Here is a 13,327-nt window from a genome sequence, read left to right as displayed (position 1 = left end):
TTGAGGGGCACACAACTGATCTTTATTTTGCTCACTTAGATACGGAATTATACAGAATGCACCTGTGTCCAAAGTCGACAAGTGATCACTCCGCCCACCGTGGGACAGCGCAGTCAGCTCCGTGTGGTTATTGTCAAGACTTATCTCAATGAGAATGGCTATGCTGTGTCTGGGAAATGTAAACGGACCTGCAATACCCTTATCCCATTCTTAGTTTTTCTTTTCATAGTCACCTTCATCACAGCTTGTGCCCAACCATCGGCCATCATAGTAACACTTAGGTGAGAAGAGCATTCAACTTCCGGGGTGGGTTCTGTACTTAGAATTTCCAGAGCACATAATGCAGAGAAGGGGCTTATGTGGTAAATCATAGAGCAAAGCAAAATTAGCATGTGCAGGAGGGCGCTCAGATATCTGCCGGGTGAACTTAAGAGGGATTTTTCCCTTTTGGGAGGGAAAGGAAGGTTGTAACATTCCATAGTTTGGAAGGTTCTTTTATTCAGTTGGGTTATATTCTTAATGTATAACGAAACTTCTTTTGATGTTTTTGATTCCTGAAGTCTCTGCCCTATGAGGTTCAACTTCAGCAGTTGAAAGTCATCACTCTGTTAGCTATGAGAAGCTTGACCCCAGAGGAGGGCAGGAGTAATTTGGGAAAGTTGCTAAATCGTGCATACAGCAAAGGCTATTATCTTCAACCTTATAGATAGTTACTACCTTCGGGATCAGTGGTGATTTATGCTGGGCTTGCAATTTGAAATGCTGAGTTCATTAATTTCACTATCATACAAAATTTCAGAGTTGAGTCAAGAAAAGGGCATATTGGGGAATGTGATTTTTCTCTCTCTTTTCTTTTTTTTTTTTTTAGTTTTTCAGGCTGTGCTTTCTTTGCTATGTCTTGTTTGGATTTTTTGTTGATAAGAGAACACGGAAGCTACTTTTGTCCTATTAAAAATGTTGGCACTGATGTTCCTGAACCAAAATGAGGGTTGGGCTGCTATTTTTTGCAGTGCAATAATGAGATCCAGATGAACTGGGAAGAAAGAGAGTTTTTATTTCTGTAACCAGTTACAGGGAGAAGGCCTGGAAATTATCACCAGACCGATTCAAAATTACGAAGTTTATTAGAGCTTATATACATTCTAAGCTATCTGTCTATGTGTAAGTGTGCATTCATTTAAAGACATAAGTGATTAATTTCTTTTCACCTATAACCAAGGTCTGAATCTTGAAGACCTTATTCTGGAGTCTCAGTAAGTTTACTTAATCTAAATGGGTCCAGGTGCTGAGGTGATTACCCTTATCTTATCTCCTGCTAAATCACGGAGGTTTGGGGAGTTCCTTCAGACCCCCAATAAACTTGTTTGTGGAGGCCTAGGGAGTTTTTGCAGACCCCCAATAAAACTTGTTTAATCCTAAATGGATCCTCTTAAGAATTCCTTCATTGTTTTGTCATGCTTTAAGTCCCAGGAAAGACCTAGGCAAAACTCTTGGTGGGCTTTTGTTACATTCCAGCATTTGTATAAGGGCACTGGCTTTTAATATTTAACTTAACCACTCAGCCAGTACTGAAGCAGTTGTTATGGAGGCCTGCCACACTGATACATTCACATCGGTGTGTTGATATTTGCAGTAAGGACTGCAGTGGACAAAGGAACTGGTGAAGCCAGAAGAGCACACCCATGGGTCTGGGCAGCTTCAGGGGGATTAGGGGGTGCAGTGCAGGGAAGGAGTGAAGAAAGGGAGTCAGTTCTTACTCTTCCTCGAGGCTCCTCAGAGGCCACAAAGCTGGGCACCTTGCAGGAAGCACCTGCTGAGATGTCATTGCTTAGCAAGGGCAGTGGGCTGCACCAGGCGTATTCTGGCTTCTTTCCCACTGGGTGCTGAATCAGGCATTTCCAAGCAAAGCTGTTCCTTGACAGCCAGATAGTGGTGCAGGAAAGGCCCACTCGTTTGTTTACTCATTTCTTCCAGCAGCAGATATTTATGGAATAACAACTTGTGTGCAGCACTTTGCAAATTGCTATGAGAAATAAAGAAATTAGGGAAAAGGTGACAAGGGCACTGGTCTTGGGAAAGTTCCCGTTATACACCATACTCTCATGGGTATGCGATGGAGAGGATAAGGCACTGCAGCATTTAAAAAGACATACGAATCATTCATAAATTTACTCAAATAATCTCATTCTTTGCACTTTAATTCCTCAAGAGATATTAAATAACCCATAGGCTACTTTTTCCTTTAGTGTTCATACATGGCAAATAGCCAGCTGGCTTCTAACCTAAAATTTCAGAAAAGGAACCCTTTAATCTTTGCTAATTACAAAACCGGTAGACTCCAATCTTCCTGCCACATGGGAGTAACTTGGAGTGTAAGTTTTTAAAAAAGAAAAAAAGACGTGGTTGGAAGGCTTATGCTTCTTCTGATGTTTGACTTGTTTCTTATACATTTTTTGAATATACTTTTATTCGTTACTCTTTTTTCTTTCTGTTTTGGAAGAATTATTGGAGTAATTTTCAATGTACACATCTACCACTCTGGAAGATGCAGGCACACAGGCAAAGAAACAAAAATGAAAACAAAAAACTCCCACAGTATTTAGGATGAAATTCTATAATTAAAAAAAAAAAAGGATCTGATTTTGGAAGCTCAGTTAGAGGCATTTCAGCTTCTTCAGCCAAGAGCCTTTAACCTTCCACCAGTATTTATGTAGAAATAGTTAGGAGTTAGTCAGAGTTTCTTTGGTGTCTGCATTGGGAAGATCTTTATTCAGTGATTTAGCCACCAGCAATCTTATGTGGCTATTGTTAGTAAATAATAGTGAGTTAAATATTTTGGCATGGTATCTCTTTAGTCCCTGGCTCTGCACAAAGCCGACTTGATTTGACATTCATTTTCTTGGGGCTACTATTTAAAAAACATTTCCTTCTTTCCCTTCACTGCAGGTCCGTAGAAGATGAGGAGAGACCTTTTGCACTGGGAATGCAGTTTGTTTTGTTGCGAACACTTGGTACGTCCCTGAATTTCCAAGTGTGCCTCTTAGTTCCTCTTTGCAGATGGCAAATTTTCACTGTCCTTTAAAAATGGCAAGTCACGTCATTTATTACCATGAGTAAGATTTTACAGGTTAGTGGTGAGGGTACAACTTCCTTATTTTCTGATTTGAACTAGAAGCTGACAGGTTCTGTTGTTTGATGAAACAAAACAAAACCAGCGTTAGGTTAGTTTCTTTTCCATTATGAACATAAACTTGGACAAAATTCCCCAAAGTTTTGCACAGTAAGAAATAGGAAATCAAACAATTTGTCAAGGATTTGTAATCCTAGCATTCTGACCCCTTTATGCCTTTTTACTATGAAAGCAATAGAACTCGGTCTTTATTTGCGAAGTTTTCAATTCCTTACTTCTTTATAGTAATGTTATTGGACTAAACAAAGAGGATACCTATCATATTTTCTGAGAAAAATAAAAAACTTTAGAAAGGAAAAGAAAGGTGCCCAAAGTGACATATAGGGACTGCCTTATAAGTCTTTACTTATCAAAAAGAGAAGCTCAGTAGTGCTGTGTCCATGTGACAAACCACAGAGTACATTTGTGCAGGAGGAATATAGGTCTTATTTTTACAAACACCACAGCACTCTGTGAGTTCTTGAGACAATGGGAAATAAGCATGTAAAATACAATGTTCCTTTGATCAATTTCAATGTATTTTTAATTGATATCCTTGTCTTCAAGCTTATTTTTCCTTTTATAATTTCTTTTTCTTAAGTGGCAGTCTGTCATTTTCTTCAGCTGTTATTTTCTCCTCAGTAATCAGTGTTATTGTCTACAAGACAAAAAAATTGTTTTTTGATTCAAATTTCTTATTTCAGTTTTGAAGAGGTAATGTTTAAAAAGGGCATCTTCTGACCCCCTAAAGCACTAATCCCCCTGGCATTCTCCATTTGTCGTATGTTGTTGTTGATGGCCCAGTCCAAAAATAAGCTCTTTTCAATAAGCCCCAGGAGGAAAATGCTTCTAGTTCCATGTGATGAGTGGCTTGTTTTTGTTTTTTTTTTTTTGGTACTAATAAGACTTTGAGGGTACCATTTTAAAAAAGCATGCTGTTTAAAGGAAATCCTGATGCACTCAGATATAGTGAAAAAGTCTGCTTTAGGCTGGGTGCAGTGGCTCATGCTTTAATCCCTGCACTTTGGGAGGCCGAGGCGGGTGGATCACCTGAGGTCAGGAGTTCGAGACCAGCCTGGCCAACATGATGAAATCCTATCTCTACTAAAAATACAAAGAAATTAGCTGGGTGTGGTGGTGCGTGCCTGTAATCCCAACTATTCAGGAGGCTGAGGCAAGAGAATTGCTTGAACCTGGGAGGTAGAGGTTGCAGTGAGCCAAGGTAGAGCCACTGCACTCCAGCCTGGGCAACAAGAGCAAAACTCTGTCTAAAAAAAAAAAAAAAAAAAAAAATCTGTCTTGTAGTTCTTGTTAAAAGTTAAACAGTATTATTTAGAAATAAGGAGATTTGTTAACCAAAGGGATAATTGAATAAGAAAAGATATATATATATATACGCACACACATATATATACACACACATACATATATATATATATATTTTTTTTTTTTTTTTTGAGACAGAGTCTTGCTCTGTTGCCCAGGCTGGAGGGCAGTGGCACAATCTCAGCTCACTGCAAGCTCTACCTCTAGGGTTCAAGTGTTTCTCCTGCCTCAGCCTCCCAAGTAACTGGGATTACAGGCATTTGCCACCATGCTTGGCTAATTTTTGCTTTTTTTTTTTTTTTTTTTTTTTTAGTAGAGATGGGTTTTCACCATGTTGGCCGGGCTGGTCTTCAGCTCTTGACCTCAGGTGATCCACCCGCTTTGGCCTCCCAAAGTTCTCGGATTACAGATGTGAGTCACCATGCCTGGCCAGAAAAAGGTAATTTCTTTTTTTTTGCTTTGCCCCTCTCTGATGCCATGGAGTTGGGGTAATTTGATATGATTTAGAGGTAAAGGTGAGTCCACACATGTATGCCACAGCATCAAGAATAAGTGGAGGGAGAACATTTCAGGCATTTGTTATTTAATTCAACTTTATTTTAACTTCTATGGATTGTGAAAAAGTCTAGTTGGGCCAACAAGCCAGTTTTCATTTCCCCCCAAATTCCGAAGCAGAAAAGGAGTTAAAAAAAAAAAACTTTAATAATATTAAAATTAAACCAATAGACTTTATTTTAAATAAAAACAACGTATTGAAAATGTATCACTCACAGCTTCCTGGATTATCAGCCCACCTATCCTCTCTGCCTTCCTTTCTGTCTTCCTGGCTCCCTTCCTTCTTTCTCTCTTTTATTCCTTCCTCCCTCTTCTCTCCTATCTTCTGTAAGTTTTTACTGAGGTCTTTGGGATGCAAAGAATAAAAAGCATGGCCTCTGCCTTGAAGAAGCTTATGGAGTGACAGATTTGCAAACATTTAAAATACTATGTGATAGTTAATAAAATGGAGGTAGATACAAAATGCAGTGAGAATATGATGGCATCTGAGTAAGTCAGGAATTTAAAGGGAGCATAGATATTTGCAAGGTGAATGAGTTGGGGGAACATTCTGGCAAAGGGAGTAGCATGTGATGAAGGAGTCTATGTACTAGGCAGACTTTTTTTTCTCATTGAATTAAGGAAATGTCTATATCATAGCCCAGACGACGAAGCTACTATTCATCTCAGATGTTTCATAAACTTCAAGGATGAAATTTATGCCATAATAAAGTTCCTTTATATATATAATTTCTTGGATTTATAAGTGCTTTTATAAAGTTGCCATTTTATGTGGTGTTTGACTCACAGGAGATGCTGCTTTTCTCGTACTCTTCCTGCATCCAAAGACTAGTGCCCAACCCACAAGAACTAAGTGTATTGAATTTCGGTGGGTAATAAAGGGTTCTAGTGTAGCCTGTTGAATACTTAATGACAAAATCCAATTTTTAGGTTTAAAAGGATTCTCTAATTGTATTTTTAGCAATATCCCTGTTTTCAGCTTTATTGAGGTATAATTGACAAATAAAATTGTATCTACTTAAAGTGTACAACATGTTGATTTGATCATAAAAAGCAACAGTGCATTCTGGGTGGCAAACTCGATTTTAAATGTTTATCAAATAGCAAATGCTTTTATGATAAATATATTGTGATAAAATGTGATGTGTCTTTAAAAAAATCTGGTAACATAAGAAAATCTCACCCATCAACTAGTTTTAGAGCACACAGGTACCTTGGTAATTTACAAATCTGTTCTCCCTTGTAAGACATGCTAAGTCTTCGTATTTTCTTCTTTCCCTCTCTAGCATACATTCCTACTCCAATCTACTTTGGAGCAGTCATTGACACCACCTGCATGCTCTGGCAACAGGAGTGTGGCGTGCAGGGTTCTTGCTGGGAGTACAACGTGACGTCGTTTCGTTTTGTGTATTTTGGTTTGGCGGCCGGCCTCAAATTCGTTGGCTTTATTTTTATTTTTCTGGCCTGGTACTCCATAAAATACAAGGAGGATGGACTCCAGAGGCGGAGGTGGAGAGAATTCCCCCTGAGCACCGTGAGTGAGAGAGTGGGCCACCCCGACAGTGCCCGGACTAGATCTTGCCCAGCTTTCAGCACCCAGGGAGAATTCCACGAAGAGACTGGTCTGCAAAAAGGGATCCAGTGCGCAGCACAGACCTACCCGGGGCCCTTCCCAGAAGCAATAAGTTCCGCTGCGGACCCGGGGCTGGAAGAGAGCCCAGCTGCCCTGGAGCCGCCCTCCTGAAGCTTGAAAATGGAAGAATTTAGTTTTGTTGGTTGAGTTGAAAATGGCGACTTGAGAAACAACCGTGCCTTCTTTTCTTTATTTCTTTTTTTAACCTCTCCAGACACAGTCCTCAAACCAACAAAACTCAGAAACACAGCCGCTATTCATTGAGGGCTGGATACCTCAACAAGACTGAGAGCCTTTCCCCGCTTCTCTCCAAGAAGGAGACGTTCAGCTAGATTTGTTCCCATTTCCGTTGTGTTAATTTAAAGCTCATGCTCCCCTACGGTATAGGCTGAGGTACACGGTTAACAAAATCATGGGAAGGGGAATGGCGGTGCATATCATTAACTAACACTCCACACAAAGGTGAGCTTGCCCAGGACTTGGCATTTCCAAATCAAAGTTTTTAGATATGAACACCTACTGTGAGTTCTGCTACAAAGCACAAATGAATTTGTCTCAACTATGCAATTTGATTGGAAAAATGTATGTGCAGCATGTTACGTTTACTTTCACAGAATAAAGCAGATATGTTTCTGAAAAGAGGAAACTGAACTTTCCATCCAGTACTGTTAATAGCATTTTAAGCCATAGCAGAGTTATAAATCAGGTAGAATTTGTCAGATGCTTCAAAGGAACCATAGGCATAGTGTGATAGAAGGAACAGCTACTTCAGGTCAGAGGGCACATTCTCTTTTAGCCTGCCTGCCCCATCCTAAGATAAAGAGGCTGCTGAATCATAAATCTGATAGCTTAAATATCAACTCCAGTATTCTTTTGTAAGGGGCTTTAAAACTAGTGTGCTAAACAACATGGCTAGAAACTGTAATTTGAAATGCATAATAAGGAAAGAAAATGACAGCTTTCTCATCCAAGAAAATTGTTGCAGAAATTTTCTTTAGCTCTACGGGCCCACAAAGTCACTGGGAAAAGTCCCACCTGAGTATTTTAGTTATATCTTGAAAGCACTGGCAAATCTGTGTGGTTTTCTTTTTTTCTGGACGGAAAATTGCTGTGGTTGTTCCTGAAAATGAGTACTTATATCAGGAAATCTGTGCCTGAGATATGAAAATCACTTTGAATACAGGAGGAGGGAGATCTGTGTTCTGGAACAGAATATGATCTTAAGTAATTGTTGAAAATTATGTAAAATAAATCAGTCCATTCTATTGAACCCTACCTTATCAGAGTTGGAATCATTTTACACTACCCTTTGATTCCCTCCTACTGTAAGTTTCTGGCAGTGATTCTGAGAGATTTTTCTGTTCCTAAATGTACTTTGGGTTCATTATCCATCATTCTTTTCAGTACCTCCCAGCACATCACTTTGACGTAAGCATCATACAGAATGCTTTCTACGTGGCTCTTAAGATAGATGCTTCCTGACGCCGCTAGCGAATTGATAGCAAGTTAGCTCATGGGTTCTGGCTGCAAGGGAGTGTAAGGGCCAAATGCTGATATAATTGTGAACTTTTTCTGCCAAGGAGCCTATGGTCATGGAGGGCTAATTAGGGAAATGTTTTTCTCTTCTGGTTTACCCTTATCCCCAGAAGAGATGTGACTGACAGACTGTACCATGATTCAGGCTTCTGCTCTCCATCCTTGCTTGACTGCGCAGGTGGAATTGTGCAAATACTCCTGGGCATAAGGCTGTTTCCCGCTCTTCCTAGGAATGACATTGGTCAAGCTGTTCTCTTGATTGCGTGCAGTTTGCGTTAACACTGTTAGACTGAACATGTCTACAAGGGGTGGAGCTAGTGGTCTCAGGGGCTAAGGACTTCCCTCTGGCTCTTGGGCTTGGCTCTCGGGGAAGTGAGGATTCTTGCTTGGTTAAGACTGTAATTGCACCGGTAATTGTCAAACTATGGCAATGTGGCATATATCGGAAGTATTCAAAAAATCTTGCTGATTCAGAAAACCTTGCTGATTGACGTAGTGTCTCCTCTGGGGCCTCACGGTTCCCCTTTACCCTCTGTGGGAGAGCTTTGATCCTTTAAAGGAGAAAGTTTCCTTTGGTGTGGGAGTTAAATATATGTAGGTTGGAGAGGTGTGGTGTTTTCTTAATTTCCCTCTGATCATTAAGATACTGCATTGAGAGAATTTTGGCGGGATTGGCACTTTTTCTGGTAGCTAAGATTGCTGGACTCAGCACGGGGTAGTTAGAGAGCCCCCTTACTCCACTTGCTGCCTTGAACAGTCATCCAGTTCGGCGATCACTGACCAGGTGCCAGGTATCTTCAGGTGGCATTTTACCTGACTGCCATCTGCCACTCCATAACATCCTTTGGGATGATTAGGCCAGAACTCAAAGAAATGGGCCTGAAATGTGCACCACAGTGTTAATATTGTACTTCCTCAAGTATCTGCTCCTTGTTAATAGCAGGTATTTCATTAATGCGTTGTTGGTGAATGTAGACTAAGTAGTAAAAATCATGAGAAAATAAAGCTTTGGGATATGTACCAATTAAGAGTTGTTCACAAAATACTTGGGGCTATGGTAGCATCATTGGAATATTACATAGCCAACTGAAGTGACTATTTTGTAGATGATACCATTTAATTGTATATATAGGGTCTTATATGTTTCTTAATAAATTAATCACATTACTTTATAGTCACAGCTCCTATTAGAAGTTTTAATGAAGACTCTCCATGACCTTAGGCTTCAAATTACTTGTTTTGGAAAAGGTCATTTTGTTCCTTTATAAACTGTAAATTCATATATTATTTAGCTTTAATATGCAAATGCGATATCCTTGAGTTGATCCTATTAATTTAGAAACTCCCAGGAGGTAAGATGGGTGGTTGGAGCACATTCTTTGGTTATTTTCATTAGCATTAAGTCCTTATTCTTTATAGGTGGATTTAATTCTTGAAAATATTCAAAAGTAATTCAGAATCAAGGTGTTGGGGATGGAGAGAAAGGAGGAACAGAGAGGAAACAATTTAGCATTTGTTGAGTGTTGAAGATTTGTAGAGCATTTTGTCAAGCACTTAATATATATCATCATTCATTTTGATCCTCTTAATTACCTTGCAAAGCTTTGATTCTTTTTTTTTCTTTTTTTTTTTTTTGAGACAGAGTCTTGCGCTGTCACCCAGGCTGGAGTGCAGTGGCATAATCTCGGCTCACTGCAAGCTCCGCCTCCTGGGTTCACATGATTCTCCTGTTTCAGCCTCCTGAGGAACCGGGATTACAGGTGTGTGCCACCATACCCAGCTATTTTTTTTTTCTCTTTTTAATAGAGAGAGAGTTTCACCATGTTGACCAGGCTGGTCTTGAACTCCTGACCTCAAGTGATCCACCCGTCTCAGCCTCCCAAAGTGCTGGGATTACAGGCATAAGCCACATGCCCGACTGATTTTATTATTTTTTAAAAAACATAAAAGAACTCATTTAGGTTTGTACAGAATGGCAAAGTCAGGATTCAGACATAGATTTCTCTCACTCCATTATTCATTTTTTACACTACACAATGTATACAATAGCTTTTGGTTAACAAAGGCAAGGTGTGACTATAAAATCGTGAGGTTAAAGCATTTCAATTTTTTGATATTTTACCGTTTCTGAAGAGTAGAGAGGTTTTTTTTCTGTAAATAAAAAAAAAACTGTGGAAACATCTGTAGGAAATATCACGATTTAATGTTTAACTAGATTTTCAAGGTAAATTTACATTTATTTAGCTAAATGTTATATTAAAATTATTTGTCATAACATACCTCAAATATTTATTTATAGTTCGTATTTAATACAGAACAAACTCAGTCTTTGTGTTAACATCAGGTCTCAGCAGAGTTCGGAAATGAAACATTATGAAGAAAGGTAGTTCAGATTTGTTGAATCTGAGCTTTAGGGATTTCAGGTGTATGTTTTTTTTTTAATTTTCCTTGTTCAGAATATTAACATTTCCATTAGTTTTTTGATGAATATGAGTTTTAAGATTCCTAATAAGGGTTTTAAATGAACACACACAAAATACATATCAAACCACTGATCCCGATTGTTCCCTTTAGTCACTGTGACATTGTTACCTTTAGTTGCATGCATTTGGAAATGTCAGCCTTCAGAGAAGGGGGAGTTACCTGGAGTAAGGCCTCATGGATGTCATGGCAGTCCTCCATGTTCACCAACCACCAAGAAAATTCTTCAGTCCACAATTCCAGCTTCGTTCTTTGGTGGACTTGGAGCCAGAAAGTTTCTTTTTGGCCCTGTTTTGTAGAAACCGTGCATGTACCACGGAGAAGCTTTAGAGTTTGGATGGAGCTGAAGCACTGGTGGGAATTCCCTAGTGCACCCAGGAGTAGGAGGCAAGCCCAAGCCTCAAGTGGTAGCCAATTATATTTTGCGATTGTGTATGTACTGAAAACATCAGAGACGGCATGGCACATGAAGATAACGATCGATATGTAGGTGCGTACTGAGTATTCTAAGTAGCAGATAGATGCCAAAATACTGTATAATCCCAGAACTGCCTAAACTGCAGGTTTGCTAGTTCTCTGTCATACAGACCAGTAGGTAGCCTTTCCACACATTTGTGTTTTCTCTTCCACAGTAAGAGAGTGCCGTGGCTGGCAGGCACAGGTAGTTGCCTCGTGTACTTTATCTTTTTGTCTTTTTCTCTTCTTCATCTTTTGGGATGCTGCTGGCTGTATCTGTCCCAAACTTCTTGTTGCATTAGAATCAGATCTGTGTATGTTTGAGGAGGTTTTATTTTAAAGACTTCATTTTTACTCAGCTCTAGGAAGGGTCAAATATGACACAACAAAACAAAACAAAAAACCAAAAGAAACAAAACCCTCCCTAGGTGTTTGCTTTTGCAACATTAAAAAAAAAAAGCTTTGGTGCTAAAAAGTGTTTAATGATGCATGTTCACCATTAAAAAGCGGCACTGAATTCACAGCATTTCACTGCTAAGGGACTGCATGTAATTTTTCTTTGGAAATCTGAAGAATTTTCCAGAAAACAAGCATCCATTACTCTTATTTCAACAGTAACTCCATGAACTCTATGCTGCAAAAACAAAGCGTGTAAGGGGGAATACTTTTCTATGGAATACTCAATGCTTTTGATATTTATTTTAGCAAGAATAACCAGATGCTAAAAATAATTTCAGAGAGAGGTAGAAAAAATATTTCAGATTATCTTCTCTTATTTCTTCTCCAAAAAGCTTACACCCATGTAAGGTATTTTTAACATTGGGGTTTTGAAGGTGTTATCTTTTCTGGTATCCTATCATTACATGTTAAAATTGAAGGAGAAAATATTATTGAAAACTAAAGTAATTGCAGGGACACATTAAACCAAAGGGGTGAACAAAAGAGGTTTAAAGTTTCTATCTAGAAATGAAAAATAAGAATCATTGGCAAGACTAGTACCAATTACTGGCAATTGGTAATTGATAACTGGTAAGAGTAGTACCAAATAATGGGCATTTTTCTTAAAACACATACCTCTACCCCAGACCCCAAGTGTTAATTTAGAATCATGAAACAGGCAGGTCAGGCTCTGACTCTTTTGTTTAAGGAACTGTAGTACTGTGTCAACTAAACTGGCATTAGGTTCTTAGTGGAGCGTGTGTTCTCTGTGTGTGTGTGTGTGTTTGTGTAGAAGTGTGTTTGTGATGAAAGGCTGTTTTGCATTGTTGCATAAAGAAGTTTGATTTTGTGATTTTTAAAATGATATTTATTTGGAGACTTCTTAGGGTAATTTAAAAGATGTATAATTTCCATGTGTTTAATGAAATCTATTGTTGATATACTAATAAATCTTGGTTTACAAGCATCTTGAATACTTGATTATTGAAAATTAAGAAAAAAGTTAAAAATGAATAAAGTGTGTTGGACTGAAATGAAATTGTTTCTAGAACTTTGTTGTTTGAAGAGATGAAGCAATGAGATCGATGCAATTGTCCACCCCTCCTACAAAATTAACTCCATACCTAACTGTTAACTCTACCTTGAAGCAGAATGTTCTATGTGTAAAGTTCTAGGAGTATAGTTTTAAGATCCATAGCATGTTTTTTTACTGAGTCTCCAAAGATAATAATTTTAAGTAATTCATCACTTATGTATTCAAAACAGACTTTCAGAACACGGAGCTATGCACCTTGAATGTGATTTGTTAAATTATACTTAAATAACACATTAACCCTCAAATCTCAATGGCTTCCTAACACACAGGTCTGTTTCTCATTCACTTACATATCTATTAAGGCTCTGTTCCACATAGTCTTTCAGGGATCCAGGCTGACAGAGGCTCCACCATCTTGAAGTGACACCATCTGGAACTTTCAGGGTTAATCTTGGTTGCTGGGGCAAAGCAAGGAAATGCCCAGAGAATGGCAAAAGAGCTTTTCCCTTTCTCAGCCTGGAAGTGCCATGTGTCTGTTCTCCCATTTCATTGGCCCTAACTAGTCTCATGGCTCTGCCTAACAGCCTGAGATCCTGAAAATACAAAGGAGTAAATGGTAAGAATTCAGTGAGTATAATTCTTTGCCACATGATTGACTTTGATAGGTTAAGAATAATTTCCAAAGAAGTCCAACTCA

At 38.8% G+C, this 13,327-nt stretch overlaps 1 protein-coding gene across 4 annotated transcripts in view; it reads left to right on the top strand.

The window, feature by feature from the left end:
- SLCO5A1 (solute carrier organic anion transporter family member 5A1) overlaps positions 1-12,628 on the top strand; it is a 163,980-nt gene extending 151,352 nt beyond the window's left edge. For 3 of the 4 annotated variants that reach the window (XM_033202419.1, XM_033202417.1, XM_033202418.1), the window contains 3 exons: positions 40-281; positions 2,947-3,011; positions 6,337-12,628. In XM_033202419.1, coding sequence (XP_033058310.1) covers positions 40-281; positions 2,947-3,011; positions 6,337-6,794 — 765 coding nt within the window. In that variant the 3' untranslated portion in view covers positions 6,795-12,628. Of the gene's footprint in view, positions 1-39; positions 282-2,946; positions 3,128-6,336 lie in introns of all 4 variants that reach the window. The other variant, XM_033202420.1, reaches the window with a different exon arrangement.
- Positions 12,629-13,327: the final 699 nt, after the last annotated feature.

The sequence above is a fragment of the Trachypithecus francoisi genome, unplaced genomic scaffold (genome assembly GCF_009764315.1).
Source record: "Trachypithecus francoisi isolate TF-2019V2 unplaced genomic scaffold, Tfra_2.0 Lachesis_group7, whole genome shotgun sequence".
Taxonomy (NCBI): domain Eukaryota; kingdom Metazoa; phylum Chordata; class Mammalia; order Primates; family Cercopithecidae; genus Trachypithecus; species Trachypithecus francoisi.
The sequence above is the reverse complement of the archived record's forward strand: the minus strand, read 5'-3'. Positions and strand labels throughout refer to the sequence as shown.